The 25033-nt window shown below is 47.7% G+C and overlaps 1 protein-coding gene across 1 annotated transcript in view; it reads right to left on the bottom strand.

The window, feature by feature from the left end:
* The window catches only part of Epb41l4b (erythrocyte membrane protein band 4.1 like 4B), a 151908-nt gene that overhangs the window by 71615 nt on the left and 55260 nt on the right, over positions 1–25033 (bottom strand). Inside the window, 10 exon segments of the mRNA XM_029540145.1 lie at positions 660–724; positions 4508–4541; positions 7267–7297; positions 9408–9517; positions 12302–12733; positions 14605–14710; positions 19960–20012; positions 21746–21790; positions 23684–23762; positions 24525–24567. Coding sequence (XP_029396005.1) covers positions 660–724; positions 4508–4541; positions 7267–7297; positions 9408–9517; positions 12302–12733; positions 14605–14710; positions 19960–20012; positions 21746–21790; positions 23684–23762; positions 24525–24567 — 998 coding nt within the window.

The following is a 25033-nucleotide window of genomic DNA, read 5'->3' on the forward strand; positions in this document are numbered from 1 at the left end:
GCTTCTGAAATAGCTGGACGCATAAATGCCAATCAAGACTCATAAAAAAATGCAAATCTTAAGGACATGTCCGCTCCCCAGGGATGGTTCTGACTCTAAATAGCATGGCAGGTGCCAGGTCACTCCTAGGGCAGTGACAAGGGATACGGATAGCCTCTAGCCAAACCCCACTTAGTGCGAGCTGGGTTTCACTGGGATTCGTGTGTTCTCAAGCAAATCCTCATTGCTCGTTGTTGTCTTCAGAAAACAACTACAGAGCTAAAAATACAGACTCTCCTTTGCTGAACACTGCCACCAAAGAAAACATTGCCCTCATTCCTTAGGGGTAAAAATCCTTAAAAAAAAAAAAAAAAAAAGGAAATCACTATCGACACAACTTTACTCACATTCCAAGAACATAAATTCTCAGAATAAGAAAATGTTACTTGGAAATCTTAAGCAACATCTCTGATATAAAACCAAACCAAAATATTTGTGGTTAGAACTAAAAGAAAAAAAAAATCTGTTATTTCACAGACTGGTCCCTTGCTTCTTTTGCTGTGAAAAACATCTGGTTTTGCCCTGGTCATGTCGCCCTGAGGCGACAGGGTCTGCAGGGGGGGCCTTCCAGAGGACATGAAAACTTCCCAAAACAGGGCTCTGTAAGCTCGAAAACTCACCTGACATTTGGAGAGTGAGGGCGCCACCGGGGCTGGCTGGGGTGGCCTTCAGGATGGTATGGAGGCTGGAAAGGAAACACCACAGCGGATTACTCAGTGACCTTTGGATTTCAATGGCCGGCACACAGTTTGCTTTCTCCAGCAAGGCACCCATCTCAGAAGCCCAGAGGGCTGTGAATAGGAAGCTGGAACCAAGCCCTGGGGGAGGGGTGGCTGGGCCTTTCCCAGGAAGATCTCCTTTCTTCCCTAACAAAGGCTGGGGGCTGGGGGCTAGGACCTAGGGCTTGGCTCATCAAATACCATCTCCAGAGAAGGGGCTGGGAGGCCAGGTGCCACATCTGACTCATAGGAGTCTACCCAGCATACCCCGGCCGGCCAGACAACACTCCTCTCACAAGGAAGATGGGCTGAGTGGCTTCTCTCTTCAGAAGCCAATTTTGTTGTTTTCGGAATGACGACACATGGAACAGGAGTAAAGAAAGAAACAGTATCGTGGATGCATAAACAGTAACATCATCAGGAGGACCTGTTATTTTGATGAGACTGGAGAGATGAAGGAAGAAGGGTGGGAAATTAAGAAACCAGTGTGACGCCTGGATGGGCCTAGCAGGGTAGCTGGCTGTCATTCCACTTCTCACCTGCAGAGGGCAGCAGCCCTGGACATTGTCAGAAGCCATGGGGAGTCTCAAGGCTAAACTCGATATGGGGTAAAATCTGCTCCCCTGACCTGAAAGTCAATTCAATTGTGCAACCATTAATCTTTTAATTATTTCTTTCCTTCCTCCTCCTTGCCCCTGCTGCTGTGGTTAATAAGCAGTGGCCTGCTTTCTGTTACAGAAATTCTCTGCAATTCTGTTCAATTCAATCGTCATGGCCTGCGAGGCTCTCATGCTGCCTGCCTCTTCTGTATTCCAGTAGCCTTTCTTTCCTCCTTCAAAGAGCCTGCCAGCACCCCCAGAGGACATGGCACAGAGAGTGGGATCTGGAGGGGCATGTCTGCAGGAGGACCTCAGTCCTGACCTGGTGCAACCTCCTTCTCTTTGTCTCTTTTGGGGATACCAAAACCCATGGGGTTTGGGTGGTTAGCCCAAAGCCAGTCAGTCACAGGCTCCACACACTGAAACTCCAACAAGAGAGAATGACTAACCTACAACTAGGCCCTCTATTTTTCTGTGCTTTTAAACACACTGGATTCACCAGAGAGAGGGGCAGAAATTTCATCCACAGACTTGGGGGAAAAAGGAGATTCCGGAACCTTCCTTGGTATATTTCCTACTTTAATGCTAACTCAGGTACTCTGTGCACAAGGAGGAATGTATGCGCGTCTCTTTGCTTATCACAATAACAGAAGAGAGAAGGCAAGTCTATTGGAATTTCGGGGTCACAATAACAGAAGAGAGAAGCCAAGTTTACTGGAATTTCGGGGACAATGAAGAATTGTCCCACCTCAAGAGACAAGTGTCCTCATTGAGAGCATGGCTGTCTACCCTCTGTGGCTGGCTGACTCTGTAGCTCTAAGAATGGACAGTGCTGCTGTGTTATCCCCTTCCCAACAACCCTCACAGACAGCATCACGATGTGTCCAGTCCACTTATAGCCAAACTCTGGTGGGACAACACAGAGACGCTAAGGCTGGCCAAGTCCAGGGGCTCCTAGCAACACTGTGGAGAGATCCTTGTCTAGCTTACTGGCAGATCTGCCATGAACAAGCACAGCCCTGGATGTTCACTGGGAGCAGAATGCAAGAGGAGGCACAAGGGGGCGGGGTCACAGCGGGTGGGGCCGTTTTTTACTTTCTTATTTTCCTTCTCTCTCCTGCAAAGGTGGGCCACCCATCAACAGCATGTCTTTACCTACAGCACCAGTTGAACCAGACATCCCTAAACAAACCGCAGTCTGTGAATAAGAAGCCCAAGACCCTAAGGAAATTGAGAGGGGGAAATGCTATTCCTTCCACCAGGTTCAACACTAGGAGTGGGAATTCACTCATAGCAGTCTCCTAAGATCACAACCAGTGGCAGCTCAGTCATCTACAGAAATGACAGGCCAGGGAAGGGGGACAGTTGGAATGAAGTTTAATGCTGAAATCATTCATGGGACAGCATTGTGATTTGTGACATTCACGGACAGACACAAGGGGAGCTTGCTTCAGATGCTCGTCCAGGACAAGGTTACACACATTTGAGGTTGGTCAACAGTGTGGTGCTGTGCCAGGTGATTGGGCCTTTGGGGGTCTTCAGAGGGACCCTGGTTAGTTCTCCAGGACCCTCGTGTACTGGCTCTCCATCTCACCATGTAATCTCTCCCTCCACATACACTCTTGTTCTTAGGCTACAAATCCCTCACCAGAGCTGAGCGAAGACCAGTACTACTCTTGAACCTCCAGAACTATGAATTAAATGAACTTATTTTACTTTATAAAGTAGACAGTACTGGGTATTTTGTCACAGCAATGGGGTGGGGGTGGGGGAAGACTAATATAGGACTCCAAGTTAGGAGTCACCTTTAAGCAGAAACAAATGACCATCTGGGAAGCAAGGCACATACCACCCATCCAGAGTCACCTTAGGATCTTTGAAGTCTACAGATGCCAAATTCCTACTCAAGTGTGTTAGGATAAGGTGGTTATTCTAGTAATGCTGGCCACATGGTTTTAACACAAAGAGCTGAATTCCACTGGAGCTGGGAGCTTCCAACTTAAAAGCAAAGGAGGAGGGGCTCCCAATGTGGAAGATACTGTAGCAAGCAGTTAAGAGGCACAGAACTCCAGGTGGGTAAGTATGGGCAAGTGGCACTAACAGGAGCCTAAGGGCAACCGCTTACTCTGCAGCTGCTGGGAACTGAACACGGGGCTCCTGACAGAAGACGTAAGCAGATGGAAGGAGCCAGGGCTGGCTTGCAGGAGCAAGGCCAGACAGGGCTACCCACAACAGCTGGGGGGGGGGGCTGGCTTGCTACAGGGTGGGCTACGAAAGGCTTCAGCAGAGGTGGGTGGGCAGGTAGAAGGCATAGACCCTGGTTGGCACTGCTTTGAAGGAACACAACACTGGGCATGGAAACTGAATGCCTGGGCCCGATGTTTGACAAAACGGGTTCGAGAGATAAATGATGTCCCCGTACCAGTCCCCATCCCTCCACCCCCACCCCACCATGTGAGTGGGCTTGCCAGGAAAAGGGGCCGGTGGAAGAACCAAGAAAAACAACATCAAACAAACAAACAAACAACAAAACCACCTCTGGGCACGGTGGTCTGTGCCTTTAATCCCAGCACTTAAGAGGCAGAGAGGCAGGCGGATCTCTGAGTTAAAGACTAGAACTCACTGGTCTACATAGTGAGTTCCACAACCTCCAGAGCCAGACACCATCTCAAACAAGCCTTCTTTGCTGGCAGTTTTCTCATTACTTTTGCCTCCCCCTTCCCAACCCCCTCCCCCCACCGCCCACCAGGCCCAGTCATGTCCAAGACAGCAAATGAAGGAAGAAGCAGAGTCCCCCAAATCCTTGACCAAAATCTCCCCTGTGGATGCTTGTCTCAAGGGCTTGTGCTCTCAAGGTCCACAGCACACTTCCACAAAGGCATGCACTTGAATGTTGCTAAGAGGTTGTGCCTGACCAACCAGAAACATAACTACATGTCTCTGGCACTCGCAGGTTAACAAGATTAAAAACAGGTACTTCAGATGCCTGGGAGGGAGCAGGGGCCAGGACAGAAGGATTTGTCTTTTAGAGTTTTCTGGAAGCCAGCAGGAAGAACGAATCAAAACCTAACAAGCGTATACTGTTCCTACATATTGTCCGTCACACAAAATTCAGAAACTTTTAGAAACATCTGAAACACGGCATCTCACCTGGTAATTGTGGACGTCAGGGTTTGTTTTAGAGCTAGAAAGGAGAAGAAAGAAAAACAAAACAAAACATCATTTTAAAAGTTGTAAGGAGGCACGGATCTATTTGACAGCTATTACAAATTCTACAGGCTCCCTACTCAAATAGGAATTTCTCTTTTGGGTACCAGAGCGTACCTGAACATATGTAAGTGTATAATCAAGGACACCACAAGAACCAACTTTCACTCTCCACTTTAAGCTTCACCAGCATAAACACGCCAGTAATATGCCCAGGTGCAGCTGTGACATATGTGGGTTTCCATGCAGAGGGCAACTCAAGCAGCTTCAGCTCCTATTGCAGGCACTCCCTGGCACTGCCCCGGAGCTACAGCTGCAGCTCCAGGCGTGCTTCCTGCAGCTGGAGGAAGACACCTACTACAGACACTGTAGGAATCGCACATGGGTCCTTCACACCTACTGACCCTGCTGCTGCTCTGGGCACTGGTGCTGAATATCTGTTCATCCAAGCCAAGCCTCTATCCTGTTATTATTTAATCTCCATAAGAGAGTGACGGCGTGCGTGATGCTTCCTACCACCTCAATTCACAGGCAAAGGAAGAGTTGCCTAAGAGAGACTGAGAAAACTTACTAAGGATCACTGGCCACTCAGTGGCTAAGCCAGGGTTGATTCAACATCTGCTCAGACCCAAAGCCTATTTTCTTCCCACCAAATTCATAAGCAAGAAATACTGTAGCTTACCACCCCCTGAGAATTAAAAGCAATCCGAGGGTCTGTGGAAACGTTCAGAGCTCAAGTGTAATCCAATTTGATTAGAATCTTAACTAGAACTAGCTTGGCAAATATATAAAGATATATACACACATAAATATATGTGTGTGGAATGTATGTATGTATGTATGTATGCATATGCACAGAGAGGCATACAAAGAGACACAGAGAGATTTGTTGCATAAGACACAAACTCAGCACCTATGGGAAACCTCCCAAGCGCAGAGCAATTACTGAGCAGTCACCGTTGCTAAGGTGGCTGCTAGGGTGGCAGGCCTGGAATCAGGGTTCGCTGTCTTTCTAACAATGGGAGGGGAGGGAGGCACCTTTGTGCAGAGCCTCACACCAGGTCTGCAGTTAGTTTTCAGAGAGGCCTGGCAGTAAAGCCAGGCTGTGGTCCAGACCTCCTAAGCTGGACCTCAGCAGGTGGATAAAGTGTTCTACAAGGTGCTGTTTTTCCAGCAGTCGTTTGTAGTTCCCAGCACAACTCCATCCGTGGTTGCCCTAGCAATTCCACACCAGGATTCCACAGGCTGGAAAGAGCCATGGACCAGCCGCAAATGGTGGTCATTAACTCATTTGCTCCTAAAGGGCATATTTACTGACAACTTTTGTGTGTGTGTGGCGATTTTTTTTTTTAATGTTTGTTTTCATTCCCAATATATACTCTTCCCCTAGAGTCTAAGAGGGAAATGTCACCTTATCAGGGGAATATAAACAAAACAATCATCTCCTAAGAAAGCAAGCAATACTGTAGCTTACAATCCCAAGAATTAAAAGCAGAACCTGACTGAAAGAATGTCGCAGGGCTGGAGAGATGGCTCAGTGGCTAAGAGCACTGACTGCTCTTCAAGAGGTCCTGAGTTCAATCCCAGCAACCACATGGTGGCTCACAACCATCTGTCATGGGATCTGACGCCCTCTTCTGGTGTGTCTGAAGACAGCCACAGACAAATCTTTTTTTTTTTTTTTTTAAATGTCAGTAGTTTTCAGCACACTATCTGCAGAGACCCTAACTGCTAGAGACCCCACCCCCTGAGACATAGAGCACACATGTGTATATATGTTTTCATATGGTCCAGGGTTTTCTTGCCCAACAGGGACATCATCAGGTAGGTCCAGACACAGGCGGATCAGGGACAACTATGCTAGGGGAGAAGCAGCTAATTCTATCCACTATGGCAGACTGATACTTATGAATAAAATTTTATTAACAGCCATGCTCACTTGTTTACATAGTGTCTACAGCTGCTTCACTGTTGCTACAGCAGCACTGAATATTTCTGAAAGAGATGTCATAGCCTAGAATTCAAAATATTTCCTACCTGTTCCCCGATAAGAAGCCTGAAATGTCCTGCACTGGAGATTTTCAGTCTTGTGACATACTTTCAGGCAGAAGCTCTCTATGTGGTTTATTTACTGCTTATTATCACACGCCTATGTGCATGATGTATATGCATGCCATGGTGCCCGTGTGGAGGTCAGGTCTCTCTTTCCACCTTTACATAGGTTTCAGGATTTAACATGAGTCCCAAGGCTTGCATGGCAAGCGCCTCTGCCCACTCAGCCATCTCGCCAGCCCTCCTGTGGTGGCCAGTGTCTCCTAACACCTGCTAGTCAATGGGCGCAGCAGCACCTGTTGCCATGGAGCCTTTGCTCAGGAGGGTGATGTTCAGTCCCTGCCTTTGCCTGCCACACCATTACTGCACATGCTGCATGCACGCCTGCCACCTTACCACTGTCACTGTGACAACAAACAGAGCTCTATGCTACTCAAACAAAGTGGCTGTTTTGCAACAAGAAAGCCTTGGAACATTCTGTTGTGTGCTTATTGACAGCTGGGAGGATGGTGTAGCCAGGCAGCAGAACAGGGAGAAAAGAGTTATCAGGTGAGTCACCTGGGTTTAGTTGTATTAAGGAGAAAGACAACATTGCAAACAAACACGGTAATTAGAGGGGGGAGCTGTGCTGGGGAGGCTGGGGTACTTACCAGAGCTGAGCAGCAATCACTGGGTTGCTCGCTGTAAAGGAAGAATAGAAAGTTATGCAGAACTTTCCAACATTCGCCATGGAGCAACACACAGAGATACTGGACAGGGACATCTCTCTCAGAGGACAGTCCTCATCTCAAGCTGGGCGGCCCTGAACTCCAGCTACTTCTTCCCTGAGGACTTGAACAGCCCTCTAACTTGTGCTGCTTCGTCTAGGTTTCTAGGCAACTCTCAGAGCAGGCTCCCAGGGCTGGGTGCGCTGGTATGCAGGCACACTGGAGACAACCATGGGTCAGCCCTTGCTCTTGAGGAGAATTCAGTCTGGGATGGAAAAGAAGTATAACAGGATGAAGGATGAAATACCAGCAGGCATTTATGGAAGGACTTAGGGCAGGCATTTTTAATGAAGCAAAGGCAGAGCCTGCCTGAAAGGGGCAAATATTTATTCACCTTCAATTTACATTTCTTCTTTTTGTGTGACGCTGGGAATTGAACCCACAGCCTTGCCTTGCTACCACTGAGCTATATCCCCAACCGCCCCCCCCCACACTTTTCCTTTGACAGGGGCAGAGTTTTATGTTGCTCAGGTTAGCCTCAAATACTATGCAGCCGAGGATGTCTTTGAACTTCTGACTCACCTGCCTCAACCTCTCAAGAGCGGAGATTATAGGCTTATGCAAAACTGGGGATCAAATCCAGGGGTTCACTCTACCATCCAAGTCTATACCCCAGCTCTCCTTGCTTCCTTTCAAGAAAGGCATGCCAGGGGAAATCATTCACAGCTTCACAAAAAAGATACCAGGCCAGATACTAGAAAAACCATCAATAAAGTAAATGAGGAAGAAGGATCTAGAGGCCAGAAAGGAGGGTGAGAGGGGAATCTCGGAGCCAGAGTCTAGAACAGCCCCAAGCTACCCAATGGGGTCCTGCCATATGTTCTACTTGTACAGCTACACCAGATGGTTGCTCCCCTTGTGTGAGCACACACTGGGGACTGGGTGCTTACAGCTCTATCAAAATAGTGCTTTTTCTTTAGAAGGTTGTTCCCAGGACTGGTCTGTTTCTAGGCTCTGTAACTCAATGGGCAACCTCCCCCAGGCACACCCGACCCACCCCAAGCTAATGGAGGCAAAGGCGCCGGCTCCGCAGGAGTTCTCGGTCCTTAATGTTCCCTTAGACATGGCTGCAGTCACCTTCATCCCTTTGGCCATGTTCCCTTCCCTGGCCCTTCCTAGTTAAGGCCACATTTTCTGGATTCTCCTTCACTAAAGCAGCCAAGGATGACTTAAGACCTGTTGAGCTCATAAGAGAAGGGAACAGGGTGGCGGGAGACGAAGATTCCAGGAGGCACAGGTGTATAAGCACCGTGCCACAGAGGCCATTAAATCCCAAGCTGTGCAAGGAAAACCGTCCAGAAGAGTCCTAACAAGTGTAGGAGGGCAAGTAGCAGAGGTCATATGTGGTGGCCTTGTTGTAAAAAAAAATAATAATAATTTTAAAAAGCACAAACAATTTAGAGCTAACGAGTGTGTCAATAAGAGTAGCAATCCGTGTAGAGAGATGAGCTATGCAGAGCTCCAAGCTAAGATTATGAAATCCAGTTTAAATAGAATCGAGTCAGGAGTGCTCATGTATTGTCTGATACACCCTGGTTTCAGGCCCTGACACGGGTGTGAGCCAGCTCAATAAGGGACATTCGGTTCAGAGAATTCTGAACAGAAGAGGATCAGCTCAGGGTACGGCTATATTCAGGGATGAGTATGTCTGGACCAACTATGGGGGACCTGAACTGTGTCCCTGCAGGCTGGGCATCCATTCTTCTGTGGTCACAGTTCTGGTTAGCATGCGCCCGTGTCCCCAACAGGAATAGGGAGGTAGTGGGGACACTGAATGCAGTACTTTCTATGCTTGGCAAAGATCCAAGCATAAAGTAAGTAGAGAGGCACATTTGCAGGAAGACAGACAGGAGGCAAAGGAACACATTGAGTAGGAGAAAGATTGAAGACTGGAGGGCGCAAAGACTCACGTCTTTTTCAACAGCTTTTGAACACCAGAGGGCAATAGTAGTAGGTTCTGCCCCTAGCTAGTGGACCCACAGACCCCACTGCAAAGTGTCAGCAAGGGAGGAACACTGTACAACCTTTGAATGTGGAATGCCGCCGGGATGGGTAACGTTTGCTAGGCTTCCTCTCAAAGGTGCTGGTTCTTCGCAATCTGGAGCCGTGTGTAGCTTGATATTCCGTCCGTCCACTGGGAAGGAAATATTTGGTCGCACATTAACCCCAACTGCAGCTCTCAGCATACCATAGCTATTGCCATGAGCTCCAGCGTGTATTTCAACTTAACAAGAAGTCGCCTGGTAAAGACATGCTAAGTTTAAAGTTCCTATTTGGAAATACAGACCCCTTTGCCAAGCCAGGCACAGGGGCAAGAATCTCTGTCTATCAAAGAAAAAAACCCTGCAACATAAGTAAGTACCAGCCACTTGGTTTCTCAAACCAAGTAGGACTGAGTCCTTGAATCCTTTGATGAAGAGAACATTGATTAGACATAGAATAACCTTTCGAGGAACACCATAGAGACATTTAGCATGTAACACCTTCTCCCAGGCTGTTGCCGCAGAGCCCCTGACCTAAACCTTGGCTTCCCTTGCTATGCACCGAAGGAAATGTTTCTAACTTCATAAAGGCTTTCCAGATCCCACCACTGTGAAGGCAGCTGCAGCTTCCAGGAGGGGAGCTGTGCTTTGCAGATCCACCCCTCCCTGCTCCAATCCAGTTACTCTTGCCTGGTGGTTTCTCAGACCGAAGGAGCCAAAAGCTACCTGCTCCAGATGCCTCCCAGGGGCAGCCTCACCTCCAAGCTTCCCTTCCTCTTTCATGTCTCCTTGAGGAGCAAAGGTCACTAGGTCTGAGCCAATTGGAACGTTTCTCTCTGGCAGGGAGACGCCTGCTTACTCTGGCAATCTCCTGGACTGCCCTCCCCACCCAGTTCCAAATCCACATGGATACGGGCAGACCGCAGCGGCTCTGCGAACCTCTGCATGCTGACATTTCCATCCTCCTGGGGCCTTGTGATGCGAATCCTTTTCCTCAAGGACTTGGTCTTCTTTTCCCCTTCCTTGGAGCATTTAAAAAATATATTCAAACAAAGACCATTCTTTAAACAGAAGCACACAGCCGTTTCCTCACACAGTGGATAAATCTGAAGCGAGCAGCACGCCTGGCATTTTAAACAGAGTTCAGGGACATGCCATGTGTGGGCAGAGGTTACGAAACCAAGCGGAGTTCTCTCTCTATCACGTAACTTGGATTCTCAGACTCCAAACAGGAGTTTAGAATTCACATTCTAGGCTGGCGAGATGGCTAAGCGGGTAAGGATGGATACTGGCTGTTCTCCCAGAGGGTCCAGGCTTGACTCCTAGCACCCAACCACACGGCAGTGCTCTAGTTTTAGGGCATCTGACACCTTCTCTGGCCTCTTCAGACACCAGGCACACACACATGGTGCACAAGCATTCATGCAGACAAAACACCCATACGCATAAATAAATGAAATTAAAAAAAAATCAAAATGCACATTCCAAGGGCTGACACACATGTGCACATTCACAGACTCTGAGCACAGAGCCTGCACGCTTTCATTTATCACAGATGCCCCAGAAGTTTTCATGCACTCATCTTATACTCAAAAGCAAAACTATGTGAGAATAAGTTATTTCTTCAGGCTCTTTTCAGAGCCAACACGTGTGCGCGCGCATGCACGCGCAGACACACAAACACACACTGTTGGCATTGGCATGTGAAAAGAGACAGCAATGGTGAGAAATTTAAGAACCAGGACTGGGGTGATGACTCATCCAGTAAAGTCCTGGCACAAGCATGAAGGTCTAAGTTCAGATCCCCGAACCCACAGACACAGCAAAGTGCTGTCTGCCATCTGTAATGCTAGCACTGGGGAGGTAGAGATAATAGCTCTTTGGAGGGTTCCAGCCTATTTCAATCAGCAAGCTCCAGATTCCGTAAGAGACCCGAGCTCAAAAACAAAGATGGAGAGCAACTGAGGAAGACACCTACGTTGGTCTCAGGCCTCTACAGACACATGCACACACGGCATGCATGTGTGTGTATATATATATATCCACTGGAACACACCCACACATACACACACAGAAGCACCAAGGCCAGGTATGTGGGGCACACATAATCCATTTGGGAGGCAGAGACAGAGGATCACAAGTTCTAGATGTGCCTAGGAGAAGATACGAAGAGAGAGGAGACAGAGAAACCACAAAGGTAGAGCCAGCCTGGCTGGCTCTACTCTGCTCTACTCTATGGCTCACTGGCTGTTTGAGAGTCTGAGCCTTTTGCAGCTTGTCAAACAGGGACACTGGATGTGCTTCAGTAATACTGCCTCTAGGAGTAAGAGTAGGTTGTGAGGAGCTCTGGTGCAGCACAATCTAACAAAACCTCCTGTAATGATAATGTGTGCTGTGTCTGCTATGCTCAGAGGCAGTCACTACCTCATGTGGCCACTGAACACCAGTTACGTGGCTGGATAAGACCTAGGAACTATAGTTTTCAATGTGTTAAACATTCATTCTCTCCCACAGCTTCACATAACCAGTGTCCACGGCACTGGACAACACAGCTCTAGCTATAGGTCAGATCCTGGCAATTTTGTTATTAGACTGATGAACTTTTACCCATATAACCAAAACATTCCAGGCTCCAGGCTCAAATATTTGCAATATCAAATACACAAAGAGTTCCAAACTGGGGAAAAAATGTCAGCATCTCAAACACTCCCAGCACCAAGCACTTCAGATACAGACTCTTCACCCCCAACTCAGGTCCATTTTATCAGTAAAGGGATGGAAACCAACAGAGGTCGTAAAGGTCCTTAGCAAGGAGGTGGGGGCGGGGCAAACAACCCAAATGGCCAGGACACAGATCCGCTGCTACACTCATACACAAAAGAAGAGCGCTGTCATTCTCTGAAACACACGGTCCATGTCATAAAGCAATTGCCAACCTGAACCGGAAGCGGGAACCCAGCCGGATGAAGTCAGATCTGGCGGACTTGCTGTTGCTGGGTGTNCGCAGACGGAAGAAGGCATGGTGCTCCACTGCACACTTCCACAAGTGCTTGCAGGTCCGTGCACTGTCCAGCCTGAACACGAAGGTGTGCTCTTGCTCACGCCCCTGGTCATCATCTTCCACTACTACGAGGGTCAGTTTGCTCTTTTTAAAGTCCATTTTGGTGATTTTAGGCCAAAAGAATAAGCCTATTTTGTTAGCTCCTTCAAAGATTAATATGCCTGTCGGGGTCAGTCCAAGAGAATATTCACAGCCATCTCTTCCCCTGACAACATGCATGTCCACCCCATACATTTCCAGCCACTTCGCTTTGTTCAGATAGGAGAGTTCCGCCTGGGCAGGGCTCTTTCCCCTGTACTCTTTCCATCTCTGGAAGATATCGAACTCCATGGCTTCTGTCTGATTTGGGATGAACCGAAACTCAGACACAAGCTGCTTGTGGACGTTGTACATCGTGGTGCGGAGCCTAGTGCGCACCACGATGTACAACGTCCACAAGCATTACCCTGACAACATGCATGTCCACCCCATACATTTCCAGCCACTTCGCTTTGTTCAGATAGGAGAGTTCCGCCTGGGCAGGGCTCTTTCCCCTTAGAAAGACCAATGGAGACACATGTAAACTAGGACTCACACACCGGCAGGGGCGTGAAGGGCCCGCGATGTGGTAGAGGGTCGCACAATATTTACAGCAATGGAGGGTGCAAGTTTGTAAGGATGGGAAACAATCTCCAAGCACCTACGGTTGACGGAAATGGAAGACCACAGGATGGTGTTTCTTAGGATAACCTAAGAAAACAGGAGCAGAGGCATAAGGCAAAGGGAAACCTTGTTCCTCCTGCCCTTCCTCTGGGAGAAAGCAGGCTGCGTGTGAGGGAGTGGGCTGGACACGTACGTCTGCACACTCCCCCATCACTGGATGAAGACACATCATGCCATCTTTTATTTTAAATGTCACCATAGGAGCTGAGGGACATGAAAAGGTCACACTAAGTGCTAGTTCCAAGAGGAATTATCAATGGGTAATTATCAACTGAGGCCTGTGTGCACGTATGCATGTGTGTATGTGTGCATGTGTGAATCACAGGGAAACTGCCTCATTGGTCCAGGCAAAACAAAAATAAATCCATTAGATTAGGATGGTGGCAGTAGGGAGACATAGAAGATATACGCCATGCCGGCTCTCAGTGTACTGAGCACACTTCTGGACATGTAGTACTGTATGTCAGTCATATGGTCTCGATGACGAATATTCTTTCACCACAGGGTGTCAGGCCAAGTGTGAGACCAACAATGTCTGTGGTCCTTTCTTTCTCCCTTTTTCAGATTTTCAAATACTCGTATAAAGACAATGAGACACCCTGGAGGGCGAGACCCAACTCTGAACATGGAAGTCATTTATGCCACATTAACCAGCTACATGGAACCGAGAGGTCTTGAGGTCATTTCATACATATTTAAGGACTGTTCCTATGATCATATTCCTATGATCAGATTTCATGCCTGCCGCAGGAAGCCAGGCGTGGACCTCTCAAAGGTGTCACCAGGTTGGTGTTCACAAGTTTCACACTTTAGATTCAGGCACTGGGAGGTAGGGATGTTCCATACGTATTTCAAAAAGGTTTGCCCAGAACAGTGGTCCTCAACTTGTGGTTGCAACCTCTTTGGTGGTCACACAACCCTTTCACAGGGGTCACCTAAGACTATCAGAAAACACAGATATTTATATCATGATTCATAACAGTAGCAAAATTACAGTTATGAGATAACAAAAATAATTTTATGGTTGGGTCACCACAACATGGGGAACTGTATTAAGGGGTCCCAGCATTAGGGGGGCTGAGAACTACTGTTCTAGAAAGTTCTGTTCGAGAAGAATAGGACCTTATAAGCTCAGTGTTTCCTCATTATCCACACTTAGGGTGTTACTAGCAAGCGAGGATCAAATCAGACAGGAGTTGTATGTATTTCCAAGACAAAAAGCAGCATGGCTTGACCTTTGCACGTTTCTCAGGAAAAAAGTGTCACACAGGTCTTTGGGACACAGGTGTGAAGCACAGGAGAGAGGCTACAACCCAGAGCTGTGGTTTTCTGGTCATTGACTGAGCCTCTCAGGCACACTGTGCTGCGGAAGGCAGGCCATAGTTTGTCAGAAGGGTCTGACGAACACACAGCGCAAGGTAAAGAAGCAGGTCAGACCGTGAGGGAGGCGCACTGAGGTACCTGTACTCTTTCCATCTCTGGAAGATATCGAACTCCATGGCTTCTGTCTGATTTGGGATGAACCGAAACTCAGACACAAGTTCGGGTGTGTGTTCTGGGAGCTCACACTCTCCTAGCTCCGCTGTGCAGTTCATAAAAGGAGGAAAACAGGAGACATTGAACACTTTGGGTTATTGCTGCTCCCGAGTCCAGAGGCCTTCTTTCTGATTAGAAAGCACGAGAGCCCCTGATGTTCAGCCCCCTCATTATCAGGTTCCCTCTGAGTCCCCGAGAGTCATTCTAACGCCCTCCCAATCTGCCATCTCAGCCATCACTCTCTTTCTCCTCAATGCTTCTCCCACCTAGGGAAGCCTGGCTCACATTTCCCCCAGGAAGTGGGAATTTGCAATAAAAGGCAATCGCAGGCAATGAGGATCTGCCCGTGAGCATCTTTTGCACAGGGCTCTCGTTAAGCACAGGACAGAGCTACACTTAAGTGTTTGCAGGGCTGGGGAGGGTAGATGAGGAATTTTGTGTACGCAGGATGCAAGCGAGGGATCCAGGAGCAGCAAGGGAGGGTGAGCAGGCTGCAGGAGCAACTGCGGCAAGTCAGGCAGAACGGAGAAGGGGAAAAGGCAGAGGGTGGCTGGGCCAGAGAGGGAGAGCAACAGGAGACTGCCCAGGAAAGAGCCCAGCGAGCACTGCAGGGCTCCTGCTCTTGCCAGGCCACAAAACACGGGGCCCGAGGACAAGGTGGCCCTATCCCTCCGGAGCATGAGTGAAAAAAATCCACTTTCCTCACCCCACCCTTTCAAAACTCAGAATAAAAAGAACCTCCCAATTTCCTCTAAAACCTGATTACAGTAAGTGTGGGCTTCAGGCTAGCAGGCATAGATGCCACCGAGGAACTGGATCACCGTGCAGATTTGCATGCCCACCCAGGAGAGACACCGAGACACAGCACTTGTTTTGAACGTGGAAAGCAGAAGCATCATTTGGTGAGCTCATTAAAGCATGACATCACTGGGCCCCATACCCAGAGCTGCTGATCTTGGTGTGGACCCAGACCCAGAATTGAATGTAACTGTGGGTGACCTTCAACTCCTGACCCTCCTCCTTTCTCCTGAGTGCAGCACTATGCCTGATTTTATGTGACGTGGGAGAGGAAACTCGGGACTTCATATGTGCTATGTAAACACATTATCAATCTCCGGCCCATCAAATATGAACTTCTAACAAATCCCCATGTGATACTGACATAGCTAGCCGGGAATGGGAGAAAACCTGATGTCTCAAGACACTGAATCTCCCGGTGGACAGAGCCACACATGCCCAGGAACCTGGGAAAACAGCAGCAGCTCACTACATATCCAATGTCTTGCCATCACCCCATTGGGCCAGCCTGTGCTTCTGAGGAACAAAATCTCACAACCCAACTTTCAGGAGAGGGACTCCATTTGACTTGCAGAACGGATAAAATGTCCCTGTGACCAGGTGTGGTATGTCACATCCTGAAATCCCAGCAATGAGATGGCCTATGATAGGAGGCTCTTGTGCTCAAGGTCTAGGCAAGACAAAGTGAGACCCAGCCTCAAAAACACGAAACAAAACAGTTCCATTCCTGCACAGGAAGCGATAAAATCAAAGTCAAGGACACTGTGCCTTTACAAGACAATGTCAGGCAGAGAGAGATGGCCTGATAAATACTTCTCCATTGGAATGCCATCCTCCACATCATTGAGACCCAGACATAAAAGAGTCTGGGTCAGGGCATGCAGCAGCCTTTTTTGTCCCAGGCAAGGAGACACACATGAAATCCTGTCCTAGAAACAATGTATAGCCAGAAAAGGGATAAATACGACTGGGTTCTCCAAACTGGAGACCACCACTGACCTTGGCCCAAGAGGTCACTGTGGAATGGGTCCTGGCAAGCCTTAAGCTCTGTATAGTCTAGATAGAGATTCCTCCTGTACCCACAGGCAAACATGACTCAATAAGACCCTGTGTTTACTGGTGTCCTGAACTGGCAGGATAAACTATGCCAAAGACACCAGTGAGAAAGAAGCCAGTGTCCCCTCCAGCCTCTCTTGTACTGAAGCAGGCCTGAGGAGCACCCTGGTCACCACTCTGCCTTCCAAGAACAAGCTGAAAGAGCTTGGCATTCCAAGAATCTTCTAATTCTGCAGCCAGGCTCTGGCTCCATGATGGCTGTGGCTCAGATGTAAGAGACTAAACTCTAGCTCTACGATGCTGTCTGTGTGCCCCAGGCAAATCACTAAGCTGTCCCAGGTCCAAGATCTCTACCAAAATGTGGGAGCGGTCACACAGACACACAGACAGAACGCTGTCATGCAACGGGCGATCTCACGTTCCTTTTACCCTTCCGCTCAGATAAATTTTCAAATCTACCACTCATGCATTCCCCAAAGAGCGTGTCCTCCACAGACGGCCACAGCATCTCAACTCAGGGGACGAGATTAACTCAAGAACAACACTAAGATATGCCTGAAAGGCTTAGCCTCCGGAAGGAACTCTGCCCTTCATTTTCTTCACACCACAGAGTGAAGCTAGAGATCACACAGTGGGGCTCATGGCTGGGCTACAGAGGACAGAGTAGCACCGTGGTCTGACAACCTGAGAAGGGCTTCTCCGCGTGTCCCTCAGTCTTCCAAGCACTGATTCACACCTGGCATAGTGATCATTATTAAATTATACTGTAGGGATGGGGAGTTTCTCCAAGAAAGGCTCTCATTTTTTGCTCGCATTGTTCACTCTCGTCTTTGCTGCCGCTGGACCCGTGAGGACAGTGATGTGCCTCCTCCTCAAATCACTCAGGACAATAAGACAGGCTTAGAACACTGTGCCAACAGCCTCCGGAGGAAGCTTCTGCAGTGATTAATGGCCCCAGGCCCGACATGGTGCTAGGGTGCTTTCCTTTCATTACCACCACCCTGACAGATCCTTCGGGGCTGCCAAGCCTGACTAGGCCTCTTGCAGCTCAGGAACCAGTATACATGAAAGCTACTGTCTATGATGGTAAAATTTGCATCTGACCAACAAAAGAAGCCAGGAACGCTGCTCTGATCCCAACTCGGCCGACACCCGTGACACTCACCAGGAGGCCTGCTGCCTCAGACCCGACCCTCACCAGGAGGCCTGCTGCCTCAGACCCGACCCGCAGCAGCCTGAGTCCTCCCACCCCTTCCTCACATTAAGGCTCATCAGAGAACCCGACTCCTGGCACTGGCACTGACAGGGCAGGGCGGCTGCATTCATTGTGCGCACACCCACCTGCCCATTCAGGGAGAGGAAGCCTGTAGCTCTGCATTGGACACAGTTGGCTTTAGAACGAATTGTTGTTACCGTTACCACCAGGGCTCTCCAACTACACTGAGGGTCTCTCCAAGCTCATTCCTCTGTTCGTTCTACACTTTTCTGAGCATCTGCTAAGAGGTGACTAAGGACTAGAAGCATTCAGGAATGAGAAAATGCACATTATCCACAAAACATCTTTACATATATAAATGTGACACCATTCAGTGACTAAACATAGCAAGTAGGGCCAGTGATATTCCTTGGCAGGTGAAGGCTTGCCAACAAACCTGATGACTTGAGTTCAAGCCCCATGACCCGTGTATAGAAGAGAAGGGATTCCTGCAAGTTGTCCTTTGATCTATGCACACACTAAATTAAAATATAACAAGAATACTAAGAAACAACACACAAAAAATTGGTATTATTCTAATCTGAGTTACATTTTTTACCAAAAAAAACCAAAACAAAACAAAAACAAACAAACCCCAAAACAAAACTAAACTCATTAACAGAAGATGTAGGTGCTAGTGGGTGGCGATCTGGGACATCAAGTCCTTTCTTTGACCTGCCTGACTGCTGTGCTGACCTACCCTGTGACCTGATCTTGTGATACCTCTTGGATCAGCTCTTCTTAAATTAGTAAACGATGAGCTGGTGAGATGGCTCGGCAGGTCAAGGCCCTTGCACTAAGCCTGACAACCTCAGCTGTGTGTCTAGAACCCACACATGAAAGCAGAGAACACACTCTCCAACGCTGTCCTCTGACCTCCACACCTGCACGCCCGCGTACACACACACACACACACACACACACACACACACACACACACACACGCGCGCGCGCGCGCACGCACGCAAAATCCAGGTCATAATCCAGCAAAGCACTGACAAGCACATGCTCATGAAATCCAGTTCTCTTAGATAGCGCTGGAGACTTAAGCAAGTATCTCTTGTGCATTTTAACTGAACCGTACAGACACACAGTCAATGTGGAGGATGGTCCTGCAGGCAGACCCCCTGCCGGCCAGCTCCCACTTGCATGCTGGTGAATTCAGCACCTCTCAGCCAAGGCCCAGACAGCCACTTCTCCAAAGGAGCCTCCTTCCCTTCTGCCCACCACTCACTAATGTCACCACCGACCCGCAGCAGCCTGAGTCCTCCCACCCCTTCCTCACATTAAGGCTCATCAGAGAACCCGACTCCTGGCACTGGCACTGACAGGGCAGGGCGGCTGCATTCATTGTGCGCACACCCACCTGCCCATTCAGGTTCTTACTACAGCTGTTACAGTGACAGCCCTCACCCTACCCCGACCTAGCCCCACTCCAGTCCCTTCTTTCCACACAGCCTTTCCAAAATACACACCACCCAGGCCTGCTGGCCCAAGAACGTGCAAAGAACTGCCGCTAACCCCATGAAGTTTATAGTCTTTAAGTGGGACCAGGGGCTGTTCGCCAGTTCACACTGTGACTACACACTTACTGTCCCTGTGACTTTCATTACTGTTTGTTTGCTGGCTTTTTGGGTTTTTTTGTTTGTTTGTTTGTCTATTTGTGGGTTTTTTTTCTGGGATGGGGTCTTATGTAGCCCAGACTGGCTTCAAACTTGCATCCAGTTAAAGATGATTTTGAATTTCTGATTCTCCTACCACCACCTCATGAGTGCTGAGGAGTAAATTCAGCTGAGTTATAGCTCTATCAGTCCCTGAGTATACAACCCCACACCCACACATGAGGTACTAGGCATGGAACCCCAAGGCCTTGTGCAGACCGAGCAAGAGCCGCATCTCCGCTCCTCTCTGTACTTACTCCTTGGTTCTTGGAGTCATTCTCCTCCCCACATCCCCCATGGACCGCCCTCTCCCCAGCCCCCTGTGTCTCTCTGCTGCTAAGGAACTGCCATAACCTCTGTGTGCTTTCCTCGGCAGACTGCGAGCTCCTGGGAACTGAGACCACATCATGTGCCTTTCCATCCTGGGAGAAGGCAGGGCCCCGGGCCTGGCATATAGCACGTTCTCACAAATGGAAACAAAAGCAATAACTTCAAGATGATAACTGTCACGAAGGATAAATGTACCTTGCAGACAGAGGGCAGCTAGTTCCANGGCCGTTTCATAGGGGCACTTCAATCTTGGGGGGAGAAAAAAAAGAAATGAATATTAAATAGGAAGGTTACAGTTATAAACCATGTCACAACATCCTGTAAAAGTCAGCACTATCTAAATACAGCTTCTGATGCTAGTCCTTTATATTTTCAGTGTCTACATTAAAGAACATAAACTAACAAGGCAGTTCTCAACAGATCTATCCAAGTATACGTTCTACCAACCTCGCAGACGCTTCCAACGAGTATGGAGAGAACTTGGAATGTTTAGGAAACAGAATGGAAACCTTTCCTTTGTGTTGTTATCTGTTTATTTTCTCTCGATACAGCCATTTGTCTTTTTGAGCTGCCTTCAATCTTCCTTAAAACAAAGTCCTGGCAGTAATAACACAGACACCAGCACTGTACACACGACTTCTAAGACCTGTACTCAGTATCTGCTAGGCCCGACTGAGGCGGACCCATGGAAGTCATTTTACTCATGCAGTAAACCCTTTGGTGCAGCCAGTGCCCCATTCCCATTTCTTAGTGAGCCTTCAGCATCCCGCCCAAGGACTTCCCGCTGACAGGAGGCAGTGTTGGCTCAGAATACTGTTTCGGTTACACGCTAACTAGCTGGGTGGGAGTGGAGACAAACTGCGAAGCATGAGACACAGATGAAGTACTGCCATCAGTGCTTTTACAAACTAAAGGCAAGTTCTAGAGGCATGGGGTCTTTAGTATGATGAGTACCAAATGGACAGAGACTGGGTCTGAATTTGTAGCTCTGGCTGGCCTAGAACTCACTATGTGGACCAGACTAGTCTCAGACTCACCGATAACCCCCCTGTCTCTGCTTCCCCAGCTCTGCAATTCAAGGAGTGGGCCACTACCATGGCAGAAATTATCCATTACATTTCTTTCAGATTACATTTAAAATCAGAACATGTTCCTGTTGGCAATATCAGGTACTGGTCCTAATAGAGCCTCAGGTGTGGTTTTTTTAAAAAAATGTAACAGAAAATATTCGATAACTCTTGCTGGAAAATGATAAAAGCTAATTATTTTATATTTATTTATTCATATAGATTTTGTGTTTGTGTGTGTGGGGGGGAGGGGTGCATACACATGCCACAGCACCACAGCACATGTGCAGAGGACAGAGGACAACTTTCAGGTCCCAGGGATTCAACGCAGGTCTTTAGGCTTGGCTGTAGGAGCCTTGACCTCTGAATCTGAATTGACCTTGACCTCTGAGCCATTTTGTCAGTCTTCTTTCTCTACTGATGCCCCCTCAAAACCAACCACTTCGGTGATGATGTGTTTTGTGCTTCATACTCACTGCAAGCCTAATGCCTCGGGCTTAAAGAGCCTTTCAATGAGATGAGAAATCCACAGCTCTGACTGGCAGGTCAGACTAGGGCCTCTTTACATTGCTTTAGTGTGATGATAATGAGTGAGACAGCGTAAACTGCTCAAACACTTGCACGCATATACACGCTGACGTGTGTGAATGGGGCAGTGATGTGGCAGGGAGAAAGTGGTTCCCAAACACATATCGCTCAAGGTCCTCAATGCCCTTGGAAACACTCCAAGCCATGTAGGAATCACTGCAAAACGGGAGGGAAGTGACAGCAGGGCAAGGGTCCGACTCACGTGACAGAAACCGTGCACCGTTTGAATTTGGTAAAGGGGACATAGGTAAAAGAGTTAAAACAGTGAAGTGTTGAGTATACTATGCTCCGTGCTGAGTTAAGAGTTAAAACAAAAGCATACTTACTTTCCAGAAAGAATGTCATGCCTGAGTTGTAAAACAAACAGGTACCTGACAAACATATACAAAAGTCAACAGAGGGGAACCCTTCCCTTCCCCAGCCACCTCTAGTCCCCAGCCTCCCATCACAAACACATCCACGTGCCCTGGATTTCTGCACTGTCAAAGGGGAGTCCCATGCAAACGAGGAGGGAGGGAGCCTTCTCCTGAACCTGAGGAAAGGCATCCCTGGTCTTGGTGGGCTGGGAACGCACGTGGGGAGCTGGCAAGACACTTGTAGGGTGGAGCGCAGATGCAGTCTGTGTGACTTGCAGGATGGTTTTGGTGCAGGAGAGTCTAGCCCAACAGGCACGGAGAACTCTGCACCGGCATGCAATGTATCCAAGAAAACGGGCTGGGCAGAACCACTGAGCTGGCACCTGGCCAGTTATACCCAGCAAATCCAAGGGCTTTTCAAAAAGTCTACAACAGACTATAGAGTCTGCTATAAACTGTTTGACACTTTTCTTCCTGGTAAAGTTTAACTGCTGACCGTCTTTAAAATAAACAAACACTCATTCAACACACACACACACACACACACACACACACTCACTCCTAGAATTACCCTACAAAAAAATTACAGGGATAATAAGAAACAAGGAAAAAGAGATAAAAAGCATAAGGAGGGCTCACCGAGTTAAAAAGAGATGTACCAGTCTTAAGTAAAGTCTTTATTTCCAGGAAGATATGGCCACCAAAACCACGTTGTACCAAACAAATCCTGCTACACCCTAGGCCTACAGAGTCAGGATCCTATACTTGAGAGTGGTCCCCAGGATCCCGTTTGTTTTCGACTCACATATCTGCCTTAAAAATGACCTGCCCTGGTGACAGCTAGGGGCAACATGTTTCAGAAAGACCTCCAAAGAGAGATACTGAAGTTGTTTAATGAGTTGAACCTTGGAGGCCATGTAGACGGCCCTTTTCTGTAGAACGGCTATAGGAGACTTGGATGATCCAGAAATCAAAGTGGGCAGGAAGGCTGAGGGTTCTACCTCATTCCAGAAGTTTCTGCTTCCCAGAAGGTCCTAAATTATAACTGAACTTAGATTTCTCATGTATAGTCACACCAACTACGGCATGGTGGCCATGTGGCTCCCATAGAGAAACCCTGGAGGAAAATCCCCAAAGGCCTTGTCATGGGCACGAGTAATAACTTTCAAATGTCACTCCTCTCCAAGTTGCTGGCCATCAATGTACAAGTCACCGCTACACTACATCACATGAAAAATCAGTGACAAGGACACTGGGGATATCTTGATATCTGGGGATATCAAGAACTCCATAAAGTATTCCACAGATGGAAGGGAAGCTCCGTATGCCAACCCCTGTTTACATTCTCCCTTTCTTCTTTCTATATAGATTCTAAAATTCAAGAAGTAAACACAGGCACTAGCAACATAAAAATAACCAGTGGGACTAAGAGATATAAGTGGGTCCTAACAAAGTCTTTGGTGACAGAGCTGCTTATGTGAGGGATTCCTCTAATTTGAACGATCAGAATGATTTGCAATACTTCAAAAAAAGAAGGAAGAGGAAAAGGAAGGAAGAGAAGGAGGAGAGGGAAGAGGAGGAAGAGGAGGAAGAAGAGGAGGCAATTTCTGACTAGGAAACCTTCTCCCAATATCTGCTTTTGTTGTTTGTAATGGAGACGAAGACAAAATGCCAAAGACGAGCCTACCACTTCCCAAGGTCCAAGAAAATCCATATAATTTGATTCATATGAAAAATACCAAATTAAGCAGACTGGTGAATTTTTAAAAGGGTAGAGGAGTCCAGGGAAAGTGCTAGTAACTTCTGCTTAGAAATAGAGGACTGAGAATCAAGGCCCTGACTGAGTAGATTCCCCCATACTGGCTGAGGCAGGGGCTACTGGACAGACTTCTCCCTGCCGTATCCTACCTTGTAAATTCCTCTCGAAGGTTGTTTGGTTCTGACGAATAGTATTTGACTCGAAAGTGCAAGGCATAGGCAGGTCCAACTACACATTTGGAGACAGAAAGGTCAAGATGTTTGCCCCCATCAGACAAAAGGAAACACATCCCACCAACAGCAAGCTCACTGCTCCATCAGGAGTTGCAAAGATGGGACCAAACTTGAAGGTTTCCTGGGAAGATTTAGCTGGGGACCTCATTTGGCAGGAAACCCTGCCTGGGTGGGTTACAAACAGCTGGCGTTCCCCTCTTATCTCTGACGGGATTACCCCAAACTGGCATCCACATTTTACAAAGTACAAAGTGGACTGGAGGCTAGTGACACAGAAGGAGCAAAGTGCTCTGCGTGTACAGATACCACAGAAACATCGTTAAGGTACTTTTAAGAGGATATGATCTCCAAATGATCTAAGCATAAACATTAGGAAACCATGGTTACCACACCTGTAAGGAATGAGCTGGAGCCTTCCCGCTTCCTAACCCGCATCCTCAATCTGCTTTGAAACTTACTTGGCAGTGAGCAAAGGGGGTGACGGGTTTCTGAACAGAACATTAGTCAGCTCTCATTGGCAGGGGGGTCTGATTTGAAATGAGAGCACAGGTGGGTTTTAATATCTACCCAAAGCACTCATTCAATTTTAAAGCTCTACTTTTTGGCCAGTTTACAGGAAGTAAAAAACCACCCATTTAACACTGGATCTATTTACCAATCAAAAGATCTCAGAAATCTTGACAAAGCAGTTTACTGTCAGATTTTTTTTACAAAAGAAAAAAAAAGAGGCATGAATAGACTGGAGTCTGTGTCTTACCTTTCATCTGTTTCTTTATGGGTTTCGAGTGATCCAGCCAGTGCTGAAAGAAAGACAGTGTTTCTTTAGGAACCAAGCATGTACCCCTGGAGATCCTCTCCTCTACAAACCTGGGTGTACTCACAAAGCCCTGAGACTGAGTCAGAGCTTGAATTCCTCACTGGAGATCTGCAGACTGCTAGGCGTGATACTGAGAAATCCTTTGCTCAGGCTGGGGAGCAGGCTCAGCCGTTAGGAACCTGGATTCAGTTCTCAGCACCCACACGGCAGCATGACATCACCAGCTTCTAAGGGAGATCTGATGCCCTCTTCTGGACTCTTTAGGCACCAGGCACATATTGCACGCGGTGCACATACATACATGCAGGCAAACATACATATAAAAATTATATATATATATATATATATATATATATATATATATATATATATACATGTATATATATATATACATGTATATATATATATATATATATTTAAAGATTTATTTATTATTATACATAAGTACA

The sequence above is a fragment of the Mus pahari genome, chromosome 6 (genome assembly GCF_900095145.1).
Source record: "Mus pahari chromosome 6, PAHARI_EIJ_v1.1, whole genome shotgun sequence".
Taxonomy (NCBI): Eukaryota; Metazoa; Chordata; class Mammalia; order Rodentia; family Muridae; genus Mus; species Mus pahari.